This window comes from Manis javanica, chromosome 15, assembly GCF_040802235.1.
Source record: "Manis javanica isolate MJ-LG chromosome 15, MJ_LKY, whole genome shotgun sequence".
Classification (NCBI taxonomy): domain Eukaryota; kingdom Metazoa; phylum Chordata; class Mammalia; order Pholidota; family Manidae; genus Manis; species Manis javanica.
In genome coordinates, this window is record NC_133170.1 from 26295602 (window position 1) to 26318227 (window position 22626).

At 52.1% G+C, this 22626-nt stretch overlaps 1 protein-coding gene across 3 annotated transcripts in view; it reads left to right on the plus strand.

Annotated features, from left to right (window-relative positions):
- The window catches only part of VWF (von Willebrand factor), a 133505-nt gene that overhangs the window by 21622 nt on the left and 89257 nt on the right, over window positions 1–22626 (plus strand). For all 3 annotated transcript variants that reach the window (XM_073223293.1, XM_073223294.1, XM_073223295.1), the window contains exons 7-12: window positions 10507–10723; window positions 12210–12332; window positions 13046–13157; window positions 14140–14186; window positions 21624–21760; window positions 22217–22355. In XM_073223293.1, the coding sequence (XP_073079394.1) occupies window positions 10507–10723; window positions 12210–12332; window positions 13046–13157; window positions 14140–14186; window positions 21624–21760; window positions 22217–22355 (775 nt within the window). The remainder of the gene's footprint in view (window positions 1–10506; window positions 10724–12209; window positions 12333–13045; window positions 13158–14139; window positions 14187–21623; window positions 21761–22216; window positions 22356–22626) is intronic.

Genomic DNA, 22626 nt, shown 5'->3' on the forward strand with positions numbered 1-22626 from the left:
TAGAAGTGGGATTAAGGGGGGTGCCCCAGAGGGTGATGTGGGGGCCATGAATATTCCTCTAGTCTGAACCAGCTCTTTGAGGCTCTGGGCTTCCTCTTGCTCTATTTTGCAAACATAGGCCAAGGCAGAGTAAGTGGTGGACCAGTGTTCGCCACCATGGGAGCACAAAGAAATATTATCATTTATCCACAAGAAGTGAGACGTGTAGACAGGATTTTCAAATGGGAAGCCTGACACTGAAGCCCAGCTGAGGAGGGAGAAGCAGGGGAGGCAGGGAGGGTCTGGAGGACGGGTTTGTCTCCTGGGTGCCTTTCCTAGGCTCCAGCTGCTGGCTTGGTACTCACTTTGTCTCCTGGGTGTGGTAAAGTCCTTACTAACCAGTGTCCTGGGAGCAGCAGAAGAAATTGGTTACCTCGTTGTCAGTGCTGGGCTGAGGTCCCCAGACACGCCAGATCTCCCGACGCACAAGCTCCCTCTGCTCAGGGACTCGGGTTTCAGGTTGTTTACCTGAGCGGAGAGGCCGGGCGATGCCTCAGCCAATCAGGGTGTGTTTGCTAATACCTGCGGCTTCCCCATTGGCTGGGAAGCACAATGACTCCTCTCCGGAGAGGTGATTAATGTGGTCTTTGGAACTGTTAGCAGCCTGCGTAGTCCCACTGGGCCCCAGGGGTTCAGAAGTCAGGTCTGGGGGGAGTCAGGTCTGGGGAGTGGGCATCATTTTCAAGGGTTTGTCGTTGTGGCTCCAAAGGCTGTTTGCAAGCGTTCTGTAGGGGAGACTACACTGACCTGAGAACTTGTCTTGAGAGCCTCCAGAATTTATCTCCCCACTTCACTGGTGCTTTCCTTGCCTGCCAGGTGGTAGCAAGGAGTCAGCTTACTTGGAGAGCCAGGTCCAGTTACTGATACCAAGGGAATGAATGCTTCCTTGTTATGCCAACAACAGCCTGAGCCTCTCTGCTGGAACGGATAATGGCTTGTTTGCATGTAAATTTCACTTTTTTCAGCTTTTCAAAGTGAGGTCAGGGCTGGTGGAGTCTGGAGCTCAGGTTGCAGACCTAGTAATAAAAAGCCCCGACCTACAAATGCTCAAATAATGTTAATTTGCAGGTGACTTTACTACACAATGACTATTTTCGAATGATTCTTAGGTAGCCTTTTAAATTTTTTTTAAATTGAAAATCTGTCAGTCTGGGGAATGTCAGCAAAGGCCGAACCTTACTTACAAAAGGATCTTGTCTTTGTCCTGCCATCCTGTTTGTTACAGGAAGCCCAAGGCGCCAGGAGCTGGATTGGGGCGGCAGCTAGCCCATACAATGTTCTTGCTAATTAGAAAAAGACACCCTTCCTCGGGACACTACCGCCTCCTGTTGGGAAACTGCCATCATGAACATTATAAATGTTCAAAGAATGCACATGTACCTGTATGATGTCGATAGAGGAAAGAGGGTGGAGAAATGAAACAAAAGCATTTATTTCCGGTCTCAGAATTGCAGTTTGGGGAGCACAGATTCAAATAGCAACCTAAATTGTGTCCCACTGGGTAACGAAAGTTGGGGTCTTTAAAAACGAAGGGGACTGCTTGTCTATGCTGCTCACAAAGAGTTTTGGTGTTGGAGGCAGAAAACTCATCTTGCCTGAATGTAATTGGTTGCTAGGGCTAGCACTAAGCCATCTCTATCACAATCTCTTCCTGTAGCAGGTCGCAGGTGTTTGGGCTGAGTCCTTGAAATATTTGCTGTTTGACCCAGTTCAAAAGTTCATGACTCTACCGAGGAGGACATGCATACAGCCCACCTCCTTAACGGGCTCCTGGTTCCATTAAAAAAACTCCTTGACATAAGTGACTCCATTTTTATTTTACTTTTCACAATGTGTGCAATGTGAATGGCCGCCTGCTGAATGTGCTGTCGCTCTGCACTGTTTGAGCTGCAGAATACACCAGATGGCCATGGTCTTGGCCTGGTTTCCACCATGAGGTGTGATTGCTGCAGCCACCCTCAGATCTCCTGCCCCAGAGCAGGAACACCATCTCCTGCTTCTTCTGTGCCATAGGAATATGAGGACACGTTCATGCCCATGTCCCCAAGAGTTCTTTCCCTCTGCTTTCCCAGAGCTGGTCCTCAAGATGGCCAGTCCTTCCTGAGAAGGTTGAGTGTAGCAGCTGTGACTCAGCCTGCCGGTGGTGTGCACCCCCTCAGCCGCATCAACCTCGGGCAGGTGTCTGGAGCAGAAGAAATACCTTTTTGTCAATGTTAGAAATCTTAGGCTCAGAGTAACTCAGAGTGGGATGAGATGCTAGAAGCTTTCTAGTCCAGGCCCCTGCCCACTGCATGAATGCCCTTCATAAGCTATCTCCCGGTGAGACGGTAACCTTTAGAGTTACGTCTGTGAGACATCCTTGCTGGGATCTTCTCAGCCCTCTTGTAGAGCTTGGCCCTATGCAGCCTTCTTGGCTGCCTTGTAAGTTTCTTCTTTCTTTTTATCCCCACTTGAAGCTAAAGCCTCCCTCGGCACCCTTGGCACCAAGATCATTCCAGTCTAGTTTGTCTAGGTCTTGTTCCAGTGTTCACACCTGATTGTACTGCCATCAGTCACCTAACAGTCCCCAACTGCTGGTGTTCCCCTGGCTCTATTTACTCAGTGAACCCTGTCTTCTGCCATTTGTTCTTTTGCTGTTCCTGTCTTCACACTGTCTCCGCCTCCTTCTCAGAAACAGATGCTGCTCACCTGTGGTTCCTCTTTCCTCCAGGAAGCCACGGGTCCTGCATCAGCTAACATTTGCAAATACTCATATTAACTTTGAGTAACCTACCACGGATCTTCAGTAGCACAGAGGCACACCTCATCTATCCATTCTGCTGGGGACAATGCAATTCACTCTTTAAGTCCTCAAGAAATAGTGCCTGAGCCTTTTGTTGCCAAAGTATGTACCCAGCTCTTTCTACTATTTCTGCCCATTGTGCTGGAAGGCAGCTCACAGGCCTGCAGGCAGGCAATTTAGCACAGAACTGGCAGAAGTGCCAGATACTATGGCAGGCTGGGGGCTCACTGGCCAGGCCCACTCCTGGCATCCTTGTTTCTGCTCTCTGCCTCTTCCCTTCACTTTTTGGGTGATTTGGCCTGGAACAGACATTTCTTGTTGATTAGGAAGAATTTTGTTAACATTCTTTTGCTTGGTAGAAGAGTTGGATTCATAAGGAGACTGATTGCAGTTGGAGAATATGGTCTAGGAGAGGTCAGTGGATCTCAAGGGAAGACCCTGGTGACCCTAGAGGAGGTAGTCGTCAGATGACAGCACAGTGACCTGACCTGGTTCTACAGGCAGGGCGCCCACCCGCTATGTCCCAGTGATGCCTAGCTCCCAGTTGGGATTTGAACACAAGTACAGAGATGCACACCTCTCTCCCTTTCACTCTCAGAACTGAGAACCGCTCTCTGTAGGCTGGGGAGTGAGGTTGCATCTCACTCGCTCTGCTGAGGTCCGTGCATCCAGCGGGCGGCTCTTAGTGCGTTCAGTCTGCAGTGTCCTCTGGTACCTATTGACCTCCCCGTCCAAGGAAGCAGAGCTCCACTGGACACCTGATTGAAGAAGCAGCCTTTTCCTTTAGGGCAAACTCACTCACCTGAGCACAGGGCGGGGATAAGGAGCAGTGAGCCCCCGTGTTTGGGGTGGGGTGGGGCTGACCTTGGCTGCTGTGATTTTTGGGGTCTAGCCTTACGGCAGAGATTGGAGGCTGCCACAGGGTTTCAAAGATTTCCCTCAAAGTTCAGCAGAACTTACTTGACAAACCTTTCAGGAGGGTCAGGTAAGGCTCTAGAATTCAAGCTTTTCATTCAAATGCCTCCCTAACATAATAATCCCAAAATCCTTTAACAAAATATTCCCTAAGTGGCTTTCTTTCCTTTTTCCTTCCCTCTGGTGAGGACAGAGTGAACAAGAATCTGATAGTGCCCATTTGCACAAATTTACTGAGATGTTTTGTTAGGACTTGGGTGATACTGAAACTGTGCCAAGTGAATTTGCAATCTCAGTTATGGGACAAGGCACACAGGAGAAATTAGACATCTGCCAAGAAGAACAACACAAATGTTGTCTTGGGCCTGTAAATTACCAATTGCCAAAAAAATGGTAGACGGTATGGCTGCTCAGGGAATCAGCTTTTATCACCGTGCTGATGATCTTCCCTTCTGGGAGCAGGATCGGTGGAGCGATTCTACCCCCCGAGCTTGGACAGACCCCAGGCTGGGAACACTGGGATGGTGCTTGGCTTTTGTTCTCCCAGTTTGCTGGGCCGATGCCTGATCCCTGAGAACTGTTTGGATGCCTCCCAGGAGACCAGGGCAGAGGATGAGGAGGGCCCTTTCGATGGCGGGGGGATTTCTGTGACATATTCAGTTACCTTACTTCTCAAGAGGGCTGTACCCCAACCATCTCAGAGAGAGGAATGTCCAACTCTGCAAAGCCATCCGTTTGGATGAAATCTATCAACCCAATTTCACAGGGTCTTTCTGAGCTGATTTTTGGAATGTGGGTGGGAATCCCAGGCCAGCCGAAGTTATAAATAGAATCAGCAACCCTCCCCCATCCAGCTGTGCAGGCTGACCAATGCGGAACTGTGCCCTGTCACAGGGCTGAATTCTTGAGCCCATTATTTCAGACCAGTTCAGGCTCCGGCCACCTCCACACCTCCTCCAGGCGTAGCCACAGGACACCCACCCAGGGCTGGAAAGATCAGGGCCTGGCTGAACAAGCTTGCACTTTATATATTAGCTTCTTCCTTTGTTCCCTTCAGTCCTAAAAATGCCCCCCTCCCTTCTCCTTTGTCAGCTCTTTGGGAACAAACACAATGGCTGCATTTCAGATCTCTTGTTTCTGCTTTTTCTCCTCCTCCTGGCTTCCTCTGGGGACCTGGGCTTCTTTTCCTCTACCCCTCCCTCCAACCTGCTTGGCGTCTCCAGGGAAGAGGCCTGGTCTTCTTTAATGAACTGAGAATGTGATTAATATGGGCCACAATTGGGTCTGTATTCCCACCCAGGCAGGCTGAGGTCATGGATTGATGGAGTGGGCTGGAGCTCTCCTGCCAGCCTCTGGGACTGCAGACAGGAAGTGCAGGAAGAGAGAAGTAGCTGGTGCCCGGCATTGGAGTCAGGGAGATGCTGGAAGTGTGCAAATGAGCTGACCATCGCTCTGTGTGTCTGCCAGAATGGTTTAGCAGAGAGCTGAGGAGAGGCCATTTTCAAGCTGCTTGGCTTGTACTGACAGCAGGCCAATGTTAATAGTTGTAAGCATTTAATTGCCTTGCCTGTGGAATGTTGTCTAATTTTATTCTGCAGAAACTGTCTAAGGTAGGTACTGCCATCTGTGTTAGGAGTAGGCTTCTCTGTGAGCAATAGGATGCCTAAAGCAACAGCTGATGGCATAGAAATTTACTCCTCTCCCATGGTAGAGAAGTCCAGGGCCAGTACAGGACCCCTTGGTGCTGGGATCCAGGGTCATTTCTCTGTTGTCCTCAGTGTGGGGCTTCTACTTCATGGCCCAAGATGGCGGCTTACGCCTCGGACACCACAACCACATCCCAGCAGTAGGAGGAGAGGGGACTGAGAAAGACACACCCTCTCCTTTTAAGGACACTTCCTGCAATTTGCACATGACCCTTCTGCTTATGTCCAATTGGGTCAAGCTTTGTCATACGGTTATTGGTGGCTGTGAGGGGGGCTGAGAAATGGAACCTTTATTCTCAGTCACTATGTCCCCAGATGAAAATGGAAAACTGAGGGTCCTAGACTAAGGAAGGGAAGAACAGGTCCTGGACAGCTCCAACCTCCTCCACACCTTCCTTCTTTTATGGGTGAGGAAACAGGGGCCTAGAAGTGAGATGATTCTTCTGAAGTCACATTTAGAAGTGACAGTGTTGGGACTCCAGCCCGACCCTGCTTCTAAACCGGGGCTGTTTAGAACTTTCCCCTGTTTTGCACTTCTTCCAATCTAATCATTAGGAAACAAGGTGGGGATGGCCGGGGGGCACTGAGGGCATGGGCAACCATGTGGTTGTGGTTTGGTGACAGGTAACTAGCCTGCAGGATGGAGTCAGGGGTTGCGTCCTGCTTGGTCACCCCACCACCAGAACAGCAGGTGGCCCACTGTTTAACTCCAGGGCCCCTTCCCACTCTTATAAATGATTGAGGGCGTGAAGGAGATTCTGTTTAAGTAAGTTTTATCTGTTGATATTTACTATCTTAGGTATTAAATCTGAGAAATAGAAAACATTTAAAACTCATTTAAAAATAATAAACACATTATATTTAACATGAATAACATCCTTTTAATAAAAAGAACTGTAATGCCAAACAAAGAAATATTGCCCGTTTCACAGTTTGGCAAATCTCGTTGCTACCTGGCTTGGAGAAGTCAACTGGATTGTTGTGTCCGCTTCTGCAGTCAGCTTGTTGTGACCTCACACATCATGGAGCCTCTGGAAAAATCCCACTGTATGCTCATGAAAGAATGAAAGCATAAAGGCCAAGAAACACCTAATACTGTCATGAAAATAGTTGTGACCTCGTGGACCCCTGAAGGGATCTTGGGAGTCTGTACAAAGTCTCTGGACTGTGCTTTGTGAACTGCTGATCTAGAAAATTCTTTCTTTACTCTTTCCATGCCTCAGGTTCTAAATCTGAAAGACTTTCTTGATCTCACTTTTCTCTGAGGGCTTTGTGTTCTTTGCAGGTTCTTTGAGGCAGTCTCTGGAGCTTCATTTGGTTGGGAGCCATCAATAATGCATGAGACGGGAGTGGGGAAGGAGCTAGGAGGTTGGCTGGGCTCAGATCCCGGAAGGCCTGGCCTAGCGCCTTCCTCCTGAGTGAGGGCCTTGCCCTTTAGGCTGGGTTGGGGCGCACAGAGGCAGATGTGCCCCCTCTGTTAACTGGGACACTGCTGGGGACCCAGAGCCCAGACAGCCAATGCTTGTTTGGTCGACAGGACAGGGTGTTGGCTCCATCTTGGACTTATTTCTGCGGAGACGGCCTGTCTCAGGGCCTGGCCTGGCAGGGATCCCTGTGGTGGGACGGGAAGCCTGGGAGGCAGAGATAGCGAGCTAGCTGCTGCCCTGGGGTGAGGGAGGACACCTGCGAGACCTGCCCGGCAGTCACATTGTGGCCGCTCCAGCTGCCAAGTGCAGGCCTGGTTTGGCTGGAGGCAGACTGGAGGGCAAGGTGGGAGGACAGACCTTTCCTTCTGTTTCTGCTGAGAAGAGACTCGAACCGGACTTCAGGTGTGTGGGTAGAGGCCAAAGGTGCTGCTCTAAGAAGGGAGGTGGCCATTTCTGCAGAAATCCACTCCCATCCTGCAGGCTGATAATCAGAAAACACCCTTCTTGCTAAGACTTTCTGCAAACTGTTTAGTAACTCAAGGGACCTCCCAGGAAATGTGCTGGAGTCCTGCTCCCGCTTTTCCTGTGAGCAGGTAAAGGACTGACTCGGCCCAGCCCCACTGTCGCTTCCAAAGGGGAGGACACCTGGCCTTCAGGGGCCCATCTTTGCTCTGGCTGACACTGAGCCCTACTGGGAGGACCCTGGGGCCTGCTCCCTGTGCCGTCGGTCCTGTGGGGCACTGCTCTAAGCCCCTTCCTACAGCCCAGGTGACTGCAGCACCACTCAGGAGACCCTGGGGAGCCTCCTTTTTGGGTTTTCCTCTGATTCCAAATTGTGGGTGGGGGAAGAGGTGGGCGAGAGCTTGAGTACCTGTCCTCTCTGCCCTGTAAGAGTCCCATCAGCTCGTTTTCTGAGTGGCATTTCTCAGGAGGCAGGCAGTGTGGCGGGAGGGAAGGACCGAGACACAGACCCCCATCCCCTGAGCCTCGGGAGATTCTTAGACCAGCACATGGCAAGAAGAGTGGGTCCTGCCTCAGGCCCACTAGAAAGAAACCCACTTAGTTCTGGAAGAGTACTCCTCCCACAGAAAAGATGAACTGCAGCCCCTCTGTTCATCACGGCACCTCCAAGGTCTAGGGACGTGGACCTGTTGCCATGGTAGAGCCCAGGGAGATGGAGACGGGGAAAGGGGCAAAGATGTCCTGTTGGCTGGTGAACTGCCCACCATTCTAGAGGGTAAGCCCAGAGGCGGGAGGGGCAGTGGAGGGGCTCTTGAGTGGCTGGGGTATTGATGAGCGTGATGGTGTGGAAGCGCTGTTCATAAAGCTAAACCTTTATGAGCATCTGTTCAGTCTTCACCACACTCTTACCAGACAGGAGCCATTGTCATTATTCCGGTTTGACAGAAGAGGAAGGTTAGTAAACAGCCCGGGGTCACCCCACTAGCACGTAGGAGAGGCAGAACTTGGATATGGGGCTGTGAAGGCACAATGAGCCCAGAGCAGGACTCTTCCTGACATTGCCTTCAGAAACCTCAGTTTCCCTTGTGGAAAATGCTCAGGGTGGCACATGAAGGACACATATGATAACCTGGGACCTCAGTGGGCATGGGACCTGCAGTGGCAGTCTTCCTTCACCGGTTGCTTGCTCCATGCCTGGCACGTCGGTGTCCCACCATGAGGCAGTGCCTGTTGGGTCATTCCCGTCTTGCTCAAGAACATGCTGATGTGAGACTTGCCTCAGTCCCTGCTGCCCGTGAGGCAGAACTGCCCTCAAGTCTCTGCTTGTTCTCAGCAGCCGGCAGTGGGTGCAGTGCCTCACTTCTGACTTACCTACCTCGGGAGGTAAGTCAGAAAGGCGGTGTCACAGAAGGAGGGCTGCTCTCGGCAGGGGGCTCCACGACGGAGCGGCCTCCTGCCTGTCCCATGAGTCTGCAGCTGCAGCTTTGCAGTTGAGCAGCCCATGTGGCCGTTGATTTTCTGAGGTGCACAGGGAACCAGCCATCCCTCCCCTTGGGGTCCTCAGGGCCCTGCTATGATCAGGGTGCAGAGGTGACATTCTACTCTGCTTGCTGTTTCCGCTGGCTGGGCAGGGGGCGGGGCCCCAGCTCCGCGGCACTGTGGGTAGGACCCGGGCTTTCCCTCGGACTGCAGCTCGCCCCTGGTGCTGCCTGGTGGTTCTCGTGGATGGTGAGCAGCAGTGGGTCAGATTTCCATCCCTCCAGTCTTTGCTCCGGCCATCCTTTGTACAATCTAGCTGATTGGATTTCCCTCTCTTCAAACTGGTCATTTCTTTCCTCTTTTTTAGGGTCCCCTTTGCAAACACCAGTTTGCTCTAAGGCTCCTCCCTTCCATTAGATACTTTTGTGCTTATTTCTTTTTGGCTGAAGGTTCTGAGTCCATTCACTAACGGCTGGCTTCCAGGCCGCAAGCGAGCCTGTGCAGAAAGTGTATGATGCACCCAATGGGGACAAAACTGTATTGTGTCAAATCTAAGACATTGTTGATTCTCAAACACATCAGTGTTCTATGTACCACTAAGAGTGAAAAAGCTGAGCAATAGAGAGAAGGAAGCGGAAAATAATTGGGTGTTAAAAAAAGAGAAATCACAAGGGGAGACCTATTATCAGGGTCAATTATCATGGAACTCAGTTACTTGATTTACTGTAAAATAGCCTTTAAAAACGAGTCCTTTTAAGTGTTCTGTATATTCTCTTTGGGGTTTTGTATTGGCTGATATTCTGATGCAGATAACAGATTCTACTCTAGACAATTTGAATAAAAAGGATTTATTATAGGATTTATTTATTGTCAGATGGCTTATAGAATTATTAAGATGCCTGAATAAAAGTCTGTAGGATGAGATTCCAGAGTCTATTTTCAAGTCCAGAAAAAAAAAAAGCTACAGCTAATCAAAGTGCAATATTGATTGTAAGATGCACCCCCACTTCAGAGATAAGTGGTAAAACTCAAGAATAGCCCTCGCCTGGCAGAGGATGGGGGACACATTTTGTAGAATCCTAACATGTTTTTGCTGATGGGAACTGGTCCTGTCTGGTCCTGGAAATTGCCTGACAAATGTTTGCAAAAATGTATTGCTGAACTCCAACCCTAACATTGGTGAATTTAAATCTCAGAAATCTCTACTTTATAAAACTCATTGATCCACCTGCTCATTTGTCGTGACAACCAGGGGCCGGGAGACGAGGCAGTAAGGTTAGTGCAAAACAGATTCTGATCAGCATCCTGGGCAGCCTGAGTCCAAGTGCAGAGCTCTTTGCTGTTGCAGAGAGAGCAGAGAGCTGCTCTTCCCTTTTATGGGACACCTCCTGCCACTCCGCGGCCTTGGACCCTGCATTTCCAGGGCTCAGGGCTCAGTGAGGAGGTAGCTTAACCTCAGGCCACTTCACGTAGCATGAGTTCAATATCCTTCCTTTGATGGATGGACTGTTCAATTTGACGAATGTTGGTAAGCACCCACCAGGCACCAGGTGTCAGGGAGCTGCCCCAGGCTTCGGGCAGGTTGAGGTCACCACAGAGCCACACTCGGTGTCGGCGGGACACTATGTGGACTCACCAAGGAGCCAGGGTCGTGTGAGTGCTGCCCTCACTGAGGAGGTGCCTCTCATCCCTGCAGGGCCCATGGGAGCAGTGCCAGCTTCTGAAGAGTGCCTCGGTGTTCGCCCACTGCCACCCTCTGGTGGACCCTGAGCCTTTTGTGGCCCTGTGTGAGGAGACTCTGTGCACATGTGCCCAGGGGCCGAGGTGCTCCTGCGCTGCCCTCCTGGAGTATGCCCGGGCCTGTGCCCAGCAAGGAATGGTGCTGCACGGCTGGGCTGACCACAGCACCTGCCGTAAGTCAGCTGCTGGGGGCTGGCGAGGGGTGGGGTCTGTCCTGGGGTGTCACTCAAGCTCCCGGGTGGTGCCTTTACCACAGCCCAACCAACTAGGGCCTGCAAGGCCTCTGTGTTCCTGGGCTTGAATCCTGCTTGGCTCCTGGCCTCTGCCACCTGGTCACAGGGTGCTGCCACACTGGGGCCAGCCTCCTGTAAAGGATGTAGCTTGAAGGGCCTTCCCAAGTGCCCATGTCTTTTCTTCTGCCCCTGTCCTCATGCCAGGCCTCCCTCAGGTCCCTGTGACTCCCTCAGGAAATCTATCATTTGGACACAAAAGGTTGGCAATGCCACCATTCCTTCCACCCCACCTCGTGGTGCCTGGGGCTTTGATCTGATCTCATTGGGCCCCTACTCTGTCATTGCTACCATCCCCACATTACCAAGTAAGTAGGAGCTTCTTGGTCACCTTGCAAGAAGCCTCTTCTGTCCCAGACTTTCCCCTGATGGAGAAAGCTGTGCAGATGGATGGCCAGGCTGCAGTAGTTATGCAGATGGCACCAACTGATAGAGACAGGGACCAGGCCACAGGTTTACACTGCACACACGATTTCCAGTTTGTGTGTTTTCAGCTTATGAATTATAGCTTTCATCCTTGCTGTGGGGGTGTGAGAAAGGTGGCTATTAGCAGCTGGCTTCTCTGTAAGGTGGAGTGGCTGCTCCTTAGGTCTTTGAAGACATGGCAGGATGGGGGGATAACTGATGTATCTTGGAGGGGAAGGTGTTTGGGACAATCCTTTGGTGTCATGAGGCCCCTAAAAGAGCATTGGTACTTTCTGGTCCTTCAGTTGGCCTGAGCATCAGTTGGCCACAAGGTCGAGAGACAGAGGAAATCCAGCCCTTGCCCATGGGAAGCTGGGTCCAGCGGGGAGGGCAGCTGCTTCCGTGTAAGGCTCCACAGGTGGTCCCGTGCCCAGGGGAAAGAAATACGGAATGAGTGTCACCCTTGTGGGCGGAGTGGGTGTAAATGTTGCGTGCTCTGTGTTGGGTGAGCATTTGATGAGGGCCAGTTCATGGGGAAGAGGACCCCTCATGGGGGATGTGGTGGAGGACACCGGTTACTACTTGCCTGGCTCCAGGAGGACGTTTGTATTCAGCCCAGAGGAATTTGGTATCACCCTTAGGGGTTTTTAGGAGATGGGGACAGAGTGTAGCGGAGCAAAAATATGTCAGGCTATTCATGGAGACCAAGGGCAAGGGGTGGTGGCCTCAGGTGACCCTGCTGAGTCTGGGCGGGGCCCTCCCATATGATGGTCCTTCAGGGGACAGGTGGTTGGCAGGGTGGCCTTGGAGGGCACATTGGCTACTGGGGAGCCAGTGGGGTGCAGATGGCCCTGGGGCCCTGAAGACAGAGGGCAGCAAAGGGGCCTGGAGCCTCCGCGTGGTGTGGCCTGTGAGAGGCTGCCCCAGGGGACCACTCTGGGGAGGCTCCTGACTTCTGTTTCAGGACCGGCCTGCCCTGGTGGCATGGAGTACAAGGAGTGTGTGTCCCCTTGCGCCAGAACCTGCCAGAGCCTGCACATCAATGAAGTGTGTCAGGAGCAATGTGTGGATGGCTGCAGCTGCCCTGGTAATAAAGTTCCTGCTTTATTTATAGCCCTGAGACCTTGCCAGTACCCATAGCGTGGGGAGCCCAGATGAAGGCCACTTGTGTTTGTTCCCTATTGCTGAATTCAGAGGCTTTTTATTTATTTTTTAAAAATGTCTTTGTACTGAGTGATTGGGATTGAGCTGGAATTTATTTTTAATTTATGTTTTCCTCTTTTACGGTATCCCCGAAAGCACGTGTGTCTAGGAAACAGAAGGGTGGTGTGGTCCGACAGGGAGAACACGGGGCCCACTCTGAGTGCAGTTTTGTTTTCTCAGTTAAATGTCAGGGAACCGGTCTGGGAGAAAGATATTTTAGAATGTTTCCTGGGTTTGCCATGTGGCTCAGCTGAAAAAGAGCTTTGCACCAGAAAGTCTTTCTCAGGAGAGACTTTGTGGGCTTTGGTGAGAAACCCTGCTCAGTTATTCAGGGTGAGTTCTCTGCAATTCCACTCATGGCTTTCCTATTGGAAGACTTTGCACAAAGCTCTTTCCCCCATTTCTTTGTCTATAGAGTGGAGATTCATAACCCTCCTCCCTCATAGTGCACTGATGTGAAAGATCTGCACCCCAGAACAGGGTCTCTAGGCTTCCTGGGAAGCCGTGAGCTGGGGAAGCCCACGGGGAGGCCGTAGCTGTGAGATGAGTGGGGAGGATGACCAGGCTGAGTCTCTGCCCTTATGCCCTTGAACCCAGAGGGGTGGCTCCTGGACGATGGCCGCTGTGTGCAGCATGCTGAGTGTTCCTGCATGCATTCCGGGAAGCGGTACCCCCCAGGCGCGTCCCTCTCCCGAGACTGCAACACCTGGTAAGTGGGGCCATGGTGTGGTCTGGGGTGGTGGGAGTGGGCTGCCTGTGGATTGTGGGAGGGCCGCTGGGCAGCGGGGGCAGCGGCCAGTGAAATGGGACCTGGCCTGGGTGGAGAAGAGGTTGCGATGGGGGTGGTTTGGGGAAGTCAGTGATGGGGAGTGAAATCTACATTACAGATATGCCAGAGGAGGGGGCATGGGGGGGGGCAGGGCCTCCCTCCATGCCAGCGGCATCTCCAGCTTTCCCCCAGGCTGTGCTTTAAGAAATGATTCTCTCTCCCTGCAGAGGGACTGAGTAGCAGTCTCCAAGCCAGGGGCAGTTCTCTCCCTAAGATCATCTATCTCCTAGGTGGAGCGGGGCAGCAGTTCCTGGGGCAGACTCACTCAGGGCTGCCCCCCGTGGCTCTCTGTAGTTGGCCACCCTCAGCTGGGCTGCTGTCTCTGGCCCAAGTCATGTCCTAAGGAAGTTCCTCTGGGTGTTTCCTCAGGCTGGCTTGCCTGGTCTCTGCACACGGGGGAGAATAACTCCCGTTTTGTCTGCAGCCTCTTCCCTTGCTGTCTTTCAGTGCTTGGCACTCTCCAGGAGTGTCCGTGGGATGCCCACCGTGGTTCTGGGTGTCACCCCTTCCAACCAGCCTTCCCTTCGTCCCTCCCACCAGTGTGTTGTGGTTGGGGGACAGGGGTGATAGGAATCACATTAATTAGTGTCTGAGGAGATTTTCAGGGACTTTGGGTCCCCTGGTTTCTTTCCTCTTCTCTCTCTCTGCCAGCTTTCTTCCCCTTGGCGCCATGTCCAAGATTCCTCTGTACCCCCAGCCCTGTCCTGTGCATCTTTGGCCTCATAGAGACCCCACTAGCATCAGCTCCTTTCTTCTCCAGACCCCTTCCTTTGGGGGCTGTGGGGTCTGTGGTGTGCACCAGATCCCTTCATGTGCCCTTGTGTTTGCAGGGAAGCATGACCTGTGCTTCTCTCCCCAACAGCATTTGCCGAAATAGCCTGTGGGTCTGCAGCAACGAAGAGTGCCCAGGTAGGTGACCCTTCCTTTCTCTAAGTGCAGAGGTGTGACCTCCTTTCCTGGGCAGGAAGGGCCACAGAGCAAGGCAGGGAGAAGGTGGCCTCTCTGCACAGGCCGGATGCAGTCCCTTGACCTCCGCAGTGCTACCCACTCATGGGCCAACAGAGCGAAGCCCTGAAACAGCCAAAAGGGGGGATGTACCTGGGCTAAGGATGAAGGTTGAATGAACTGTAAGAACTGAAGGTCACAGCTGACTAAGCAAAGATGACACAAATTCTTTGCAAGATTAAGAGGAAAAGGGACCTGGTAATTCTTTAAGCTTGAAGTGAGAATTTTCTGGAATGTCTAATATGATCACCTTGGTCCAAGAGCTAGGAAAGTCAAGCCACCAAATGATTCTTCCTACCCTCTCCCTGTCCTGGAAACTATTTAGGAGAATTACCTTATGATCACTGCCCTATACTTACTCCTGTTTGGCTCCAACTCTTCTATCTAATGCAAACTTGGGCTATTCAAAGTGCCCTTTTGTTTCATCACTCAGTGACCTTGACTCTTCTCTTAATGGTTTTCCAGGCTGAGGTCGCTCTCATGATGCTTGCTACGTGTTAGGCACTGTGCTAAGCACTTTACATACACTACCTCATTACAACAACCTTTGAGGCAGGTACAACTCATTTTCATTTTACAAAACAGTAAACATATCCAGAGGGGTTAAATGACTTGTCTGAAGTTACACAGCTGCTAAGTGACAGAGACAGGGCTCAAACTCACAAGGAGCCCGACTTCTGCTTTCCCCTTTTCTCTCCTTTCTAGTCCTTGATCTGTACCTTTGCAGGAGGATCTTCTCCTTCAGGAGCTCTGGAGAGGCCCTACGCTTGGTTAAAGGCAGGCTCAGCCTCAGTTGGCATGCTGGATACTACTTTGTTTGCAGAGTTTGCAGAGTATGATAAAAAACACTGCAGGGAGAACAGTCAGAGAACAGGCTCCCTCCCTTGGGCCCCAAGAGGCCATGTTGGCTTTGGTGGGCTGGCGGGGAGTTGAGTTTGGATATCCAGGCTCTCTGGGATCATATTTGGGGTCTGAGGCTTCAGGGTCACTTTGGACCGTACCTAATAGCTGAAATACTGGGAAAATTCTGGAACTAGATGGAAAATGGGCATTAAGACTGGGTCAGTTAGTCTGGCCCAGTGTATCTTTGGTGCAGTTCTTGAAGGAAACATGAAGGACAAAAGAATTCCCTAGCAAGTGATATCAGTGCTCCAATTAACATATCACATCCTGTGAAAGACCTGAGGAGCCCTTCAAAGGACATATGAAGTTGCTGCAATTGACCTGTGAAAAACTTTTAAATGTCTAAATAATAAGCGTTCATTGTATAAGATCTGTGAGAGACAGTGAATGGAATTAGGAATTCAGCTTACTGTGTTTTGTCAGATTGACTACTAGATTAGGAATTCTTAATAATCACCTCCTATAGGGAGGGTCTCAGATCCATTGATCCATCTATCTGCCCATCCATCCACCCAACAAGTATGTGACCACCCACTGTGTCCATGGTGGAGTCCTTGGTCTGGGGCAGACAGTACAATCCCTTGGTCTTCAATTCAACATTTAGAAGCTTTGGTAGGATGCAAGACATTTTCTTGATGTCTCAGCGGGAAAATAACAAATTCTAACTCTGCAGCCTAAAGAGTAGTTTGATATTTTGCCAACACAATCATTAAGCTCTTGCTCTGCACATTCAATGCCTTGGCTCTGACCCCCTTTTTCTAGGTCTGGAAGTTAGTTGGTCGTTGCCTCCCAGTCCATCCCTACCTGTACACAGACACTTACACAGGCATATTTCTACACCTTGCCATGATTCAGCAAGTGTGATGATTGCTGGTAGAACTCCTGATGGGAAGGTTCTGGAAGGGGATATGTTTGGCTCTGCTAATGAAACAAAGAGCAGTCTGGGCTTCTCTGAAGTCCCTGGAGGAGCTGATCCTGTGAGTCTTAGAAATAGAGAGCTGGGTTTGATTCTCTGGAATAAGATGAGAGTGTGCCAGTTGTCTACTGCTATATAACAGATTATGCTCAAATTTAGCAAACAACATATATTATCTCAGATTATCTTTTTGTTAGGAATCTAGGTATGGCTTAGCTGGGTGCCTTTGACCCAAGGTCCCTCATGACAGTGCAATCAAATCATTGACTGGGGCTGTGGTCTTATCCAAAGGCTCCACTGTGTGAGGAGGGTCACTTTGAAGCTCACTTGTGATGGTTGGCAGGCCTTGATCCCACACCACGTGGACCTTTCCATGGGCATGGACATGACAGCTGGCTTCCTTTAGGGAAAGTGGCCTCAGTGAGGGAGAGTGAGTGAACTCAGTGAGAGAGGGCCACCAAAACAGCCACAGTCTGTTAGAAACCTGATCTCTAAAGTGCATCCTTCACTTATATAGTATTATGTTTACTGGAAGCAAGTCAACATGTCCAGTTCACACTCAAGATGTAGGAATCACACAGAGACATGACTACAGGAGGTGGGGACCATTGTGGGGCATTTTGGAGGCTGCCTAGCACAGCAAGTGCTGTGTAAGGGTGCGGGAGGGAGAAAAAGTTGCCCAGAGAGACTCAGTCCATATGGCGGTGGGGGGGTGGGGGTGGCAGGAGCATCTGTGCCATGCTCCTCGGCCTTCATTGCTCGCTGCACATCTTTATTCTGGTTAGGAATTAGGGCAACCCCAGGCAACACTGTGATGCCCCCATAGCCTGCAGACTTCCCCTTCTCTAAGCTGGAGAGTCTCCTTCCTCTGCAGCCTACTATCCAGAGAGCTCTGCGAATTCAGTTCCCATTGAGCCGGAAGTGTGTGCAGAGGGCTAATGAGGAAGGAGGGTGCCTGTTCATGGGGACTGTGCCTGTAGGGATACAGCTCTGGCTATAGAATTCCAGACTTCTGAAGGAAGACTGTGGAAGGCCCTCTGGTGGAGCTGGGAAGCTGTGAAGGAGGGCTTTCCATTTGTGACCCAGATGATAGGAGTGTGGGAAGATAGCAGCGTGCTGGGCCTGGGAGCCTGGGCTGTGGATGCTGGCAGCCTGGTTGAAATTCTAGTTCCACCACCCACTAGCTGGGAACCTTTTGGCAAAATGCTTACTCATTTGCAGCCTCAGTTTGCTGATCTGTAAAATACGGTTGATAATAACAGCTTCATCCCATGGAAGCTGTTGTCACCTGATATACAGCAAACACTCAGTAATGTTAGCTGTGTTCATCTTCACAGCCACGGCTGTTTACTAAGCAGGGTCAGAGAAGGGTTGAGATGCAGGCAGCCGCACAAAGGAGCCTGGACTGGGAGAGGCGGTGTGAGGCAGGGTGTGGTGGGGGCAGGTGGGGCAGGAGAGCGAGACAGGGCCAGAGCCTACTTGGCCTGGCAGTGTGGGAGCTAGAGGGCCTGCCTGGTCTGGAGGCGGAGGGGAGGGCCTCCGTGTAATCAGTTACTCACTTGGTTCAGGATAATTTGTGATGCGTTCTAACACAGCCCTGTAATTCAGCCTTGGGATTCAAACTGTTCTGCGGCCTCCAGGAAGAAAGAGAAACCTCTCCCTGGCTGACTGAGACAGTGATGAGTCACCAAGGGCTGGTACCTCCAGGCAGAGCATGCATTTCTAAGTGCCTGGGCTCACCTGGGGCTTCTGAGTCTCTGGGGTCATTCAGAGTCTCCTCTGGGTATCACAGCATAACCCTCCAGGCCTGGCTGCGCATCAGCTTTTTGCAAGGCTTCCCTTCACTCGTGCCTCCTTCCAGACCCCACTGTGTCTATGCCAGATCAGAACGACATCAGGCTTGGCCCCTATATAATGAGGCTTAGGACAAACTGCCAGGGCCAACCCAGGGTGGTGCTGGGCTCTGGAGCTGTAGTGCCCAGGTTCAAATCCCTCTCTGACCATCTTGGGGCCAGGAGCGAGTTTTCCCCTGTGCTTCGGTTTCCTTATCTGTAAACCTAGGATGACGATGACCACCTCCTGGGAGCGGAAGGTGAGATGGTACCCGCAGGGCACTTAGAGATGCTTCGTGCACATTTGGTCGAGATCATGTTACTATGATTTGGAGGCAGGCGTTGGTGAAAACTGACATGGAGGAAGTCTGAGTGGCTTTGCTGAGAGCCTACAGGCTGGCATTTCTGTAGCTGCCTGGAGAAGGATGGAAGCCAGCGGTCTGGGCGGAGCAGCTCCCTTACTGCAAACAAAAGGGTTTGTTTAGAAGAGGTAAGGTACTTCCATCAGATGGGAGACTTCTTTTTATTTTGTCACGAGCGAGGAGCTTTATTCATGGAGCAGATCTGCTTTTGAGTCTGGTGGTTCCACTTTGTAGGCTCTTTTTTAGTATTATGCCCCCATAGCCTTTCATTCATCCACTTAACTATTATGGCCCTCCTTCTCTGGCGGTGGCCCAGCTGTTTGTCAGAGGCTCCCTTTTGCTGATCGACCAACTTTCTGGGAATGTATGGGCGTTCCAGCCCTGGGCAGGCTGGGTGGGCACTGCCATGTGGCCCATTGCTCTGGCTAACATCTCTGTGCCGGGGGCTGACTGCTACCCAGCCGCTCACCCATCCACGCCCCTGGGTATCTGTGCTTGCAGCTCCAGCCCTCAACTGTACCAAGGAGAAAAGAGAACTATAATTTAGACTTCTGATTCCCGAGAAAGTTCAGAACACAAATCAGTGGGGGTCAGAGCAGGAAATCAGATGCAAGGATTAGATTCCAGCCTTGAAAGTTTTGCTTGCAAATGTTTGCACGTTTTTTCGCTGACCCTTCTTTTCCTGGGCATTGTCAAAGATAATGGAAGTGCAGTTTCTTACTCAGATAAGAGTGCTCTTGAGAAAACAGAAAAGTCAGGGGAAGAATTCCCACCCATTTTACAGCAATAGGGTCACGACATTTGACACAAAGGACCATGTTGCCCTGTTTGTAGAATGGTGCTGGGTCCTAAAAAATAACCATTTTAAAAAGGCTTTCCTGTGACATCAGTGGATTTGGACTCCCAGCACATTTACAATCAGCTGGGATGACCTCCGCCCCCACCTTATTGACTGTTCTGTTCTGACTCCCCTGCTCCCCACCCACCGCCACTCTGTCCTTGGGGCCCAGTGCAGCAGGAAGGCATGCTGTGTGTCTACTTACAACGCCTCTGATGCCAAATGTGTGTGTGTTTCTCCCCCACACCAAACAGTTCTCTAACTTTCTGGGCACTAGCTGGGTGTCTTATAATTCAATTCAGTTCTGACACTAATTACCCGCAGGTTAAGGGCTGAGCGCAAGCCTGGGCCCACATCAGATGCCAGTGACAAGTCTTGTGTCCCCAGGGCCCCCACTTCTGTCAGACTTGGCTATAAATTGGAAGTTCCCACAATGCCCTCCTTAGGTACAATAATTTGGAGAATGGTTCACAGAACTTAGGCAAACACTTTAATTACTATTACCGGTTTGTTGTAAAGGATATAAAGGATTATGAATCAACAGATGAAGAGGTACCCGGGCAAGATCTGGAAGGATCCTGAGCATGGGAACTTCTGTCCCTGTGGAGCTGGGGTACGCCCTCCTCCTGCATGTAGATATGATATGTATGTAGATAGCATGAAGATAGAGGGCTTCCAGCCCAGAAGCTCTCCAAACTCTGTTGTTTAGGGGTTTTTATGGAGGCTTTATTATGTAGGCATGATGGATTATTGACTCTACCTCCAGTCCCTCTCCCCTCCTTGGAGCTTGGCTGGTGGGCCTGAAAATTCCATTCCTCTTACCAGGCCTGGGTCTTTCTGGTAACCAGCTCCCATCCTGAAGCTATCTAGGAACCCGCCAAGAAGGGATTCGTTAGAGTAAAAGGTATTTCTCTCACCTAGGAAATTTCAAAGGCTTGACAAGCAGTGTTAGGAACAAGGGACAAAGACCAATTTATGTTATCTCAGAATGTGATGCTGATGAGTATAACCTGGGGCCTCCTTCTTTCTCCTAATTTCTCTGGACTGTGTCCCCTTGGCCAGTACCCTTTGGCAGGGGTCAACTGCCCTGGCAGAAGGACGCTGTAGCCTGGGCTACTCACCGTCACCCTGCCTTCCCCTGAGTCCAGCCGTGCAGTCTGGCCCTGGCCCCTGGCTAACTGCTGTGCCTTCTGGGGCAAATGTGAGCACAAGGCGGGGAGGTGGGGACCTGTGGAGTTTGTCTTTAACAGATATGGGCAGCTGGAATCTCCCTAAGGCCTTTGGGGACCCCCTGATGGCATGACAGGACCCTGCAGCAGCCCCTGGAAGTGGGCCCAGGGGGTACTAGCTGTGGGACCCTCCTGGTGGGACTCAGATTTAGACTGGAGCAGTGCCGTGGAGAACACTGCTGTGTGGAGGTTGGAGTGTCTAATGGTGAAGGAGGGCCCTGTTGCATGGAACGACTGTGGTGTGTGTCTATTTTTGTTTTCCTATAGAGTAGGAGGCCGAGATGAGCAGAAGGACATAGGCTGGGAAGGTGTCCAGATCCTGCCCCAGCCTCAGAGGGTCCATGGTGGGCCCTGGAGATGGGTTTGCCCTGAGCTGGGGTGGGGCCAGTGCGGAATCCCTGGAGATGGTGGCCGAGACCCCCTGCATGGACACTGCCCAGGACATATGATCTGTGGTCTGAGCTGCTCTGGGCCAATGGCTTGGGGCTTGGATGGGGGCCTGGGGGAGGATGGAGCGGTGGCTGAGTGGGGCTGAGTCGAGGGCTCTGATTTGTGGGGTGACAAAGGGGAGTCCTCATGCCCACTCACAGGCGTGTCAGTGTGGGCAGTGGGGAGATCATGGCGGAGGGCTTTCTGGCTCCCATTGGCCCCTGTGACAGAAGTCCCAGCCTGGACATGCCCGTGAGGAGGCCCAAGAGCCCCCCTCAGCTGAGGGGCGAGGGTCGGGGCCTGGCTTCTGTGCTGCTGAGCAAGTTGCTGCCCACCTCCTCCTCCCTAGCACCTCTCTGGGCTGGCCTTTCTGCCCTCTGCCTTCAGGGTCTCTCTTGGCTGGGGCTGCGTCTCTGAGCCCCGCACAGTGCCGGGGCAGAGGAAGGCCTCTCCCTGGACCTGGCGGCACCTGAGCCCAGCAGAGCCAGAACCTGAGTGGCAGCTGCGGGGCAGGACTGGGGGCTGCAGTGGGCTGGGAGCCTGGAGCTGCAGGTCTGGTCCAGCTCTGCCACTGCACGGGGGTCTCTGCCGCTGCATGGGGGGCTCTGCCACTTGCCCCCCTGTTAAAAGGAGGGATTGAACTGAACCACTACTCTGACCTCTGCAGGCTGAGGAATGGGCTGTGACTCCAGCCTCTGTAGAGCTCGTTCTCAGACTGGTGTGGGAAAGCCACGGGGTTTCTGAGGGACGGCCCCCCTGTCCAGCCGCCATGTGTTACCCCAGGAGGCCTCCTTCCTCCTGGATCTTCCTCCCTTTCTCCGTGTGCCCCCAGGAGAGTGTCTCGTCATAGGACAGTCCCACTTCAAGAGCTTTGACAGCAGGTACTTCACCTTCAGCGGGGTCTGCCAGTACCAGCTGGTCTGGGACTGCCGGGACCACTCCTTCTCCATCGTCATTGAGACCATGCAGGTGAGCCTGGCAGGAGCCGCCCAGGAGTGGCTGGGTGGGGCGTGCAGGTCCCATCCTCTGCCAAGCCACCATGGTAAACGTGGGAGCTTCCTTTCTGCAGAGGATGGAGCAATGGTGAGGACAGGTAGAGCGTGGGGGGCTCCCTGAGGACTGGAGTCCTAGATGGCTTTGGAACAAGAGGCCCAAGGAACAGGAGGACAAGCTGGAGGCTTGCAGTTTTTATAGGAGACTAGGATGGGAGAGGGCACGGGAGCTGGGCAGGGGTGAGGGCTGGCTTAGGGCCTCTCTGTGCCCACCGCCAGGGAGCCCAGGCACAGAGGTTGTTTTGTGAGGATGGAGCTGTTTGTATGAGAAGGCCAGGGGCTGTCTGGGTTTGGGGTCGCTCTCTGAGTACATGGATCCCAGCACTGCACTGGTGGGGTTGTGGTGACATCACTCTGTGGCCCCTCTTGGCAGTGTGCTGATGACCCGGATGCTGTCTGTACCCGCTCTGTCACCATCCGCCTGCCAAACCTGCACAGCAGCCTGGTGAAGCTGAAGCATGGGGGCGGTGTGTCCATGGATGGACAAGATGTCCAGATGCCCCTTCTGCAAGGTGTGCCCACTCCCCCTCCACTGGGCCTGGTCCAGCTGGCCCTGCAGTGCCCCTTCCCGAGCGGTGCCCACTGCTCGCCTCTTCTGTGGCAGTGTCAGGGAAGGCTGGCAGAGCATCCTTGGTATGTATCTGTGAAAGAAAGGAAGGTTTCCTGGAGGAGGAGGAGGAGCAGAGGAAGCGGGCTGGATGCCTGGAAACGGAGGAAGCTGCTCCAGGCCTGGGGGAGAGCAAAGAGGGAAGAGAAACTCAAGAGGATTTTCACTTGGCCAAA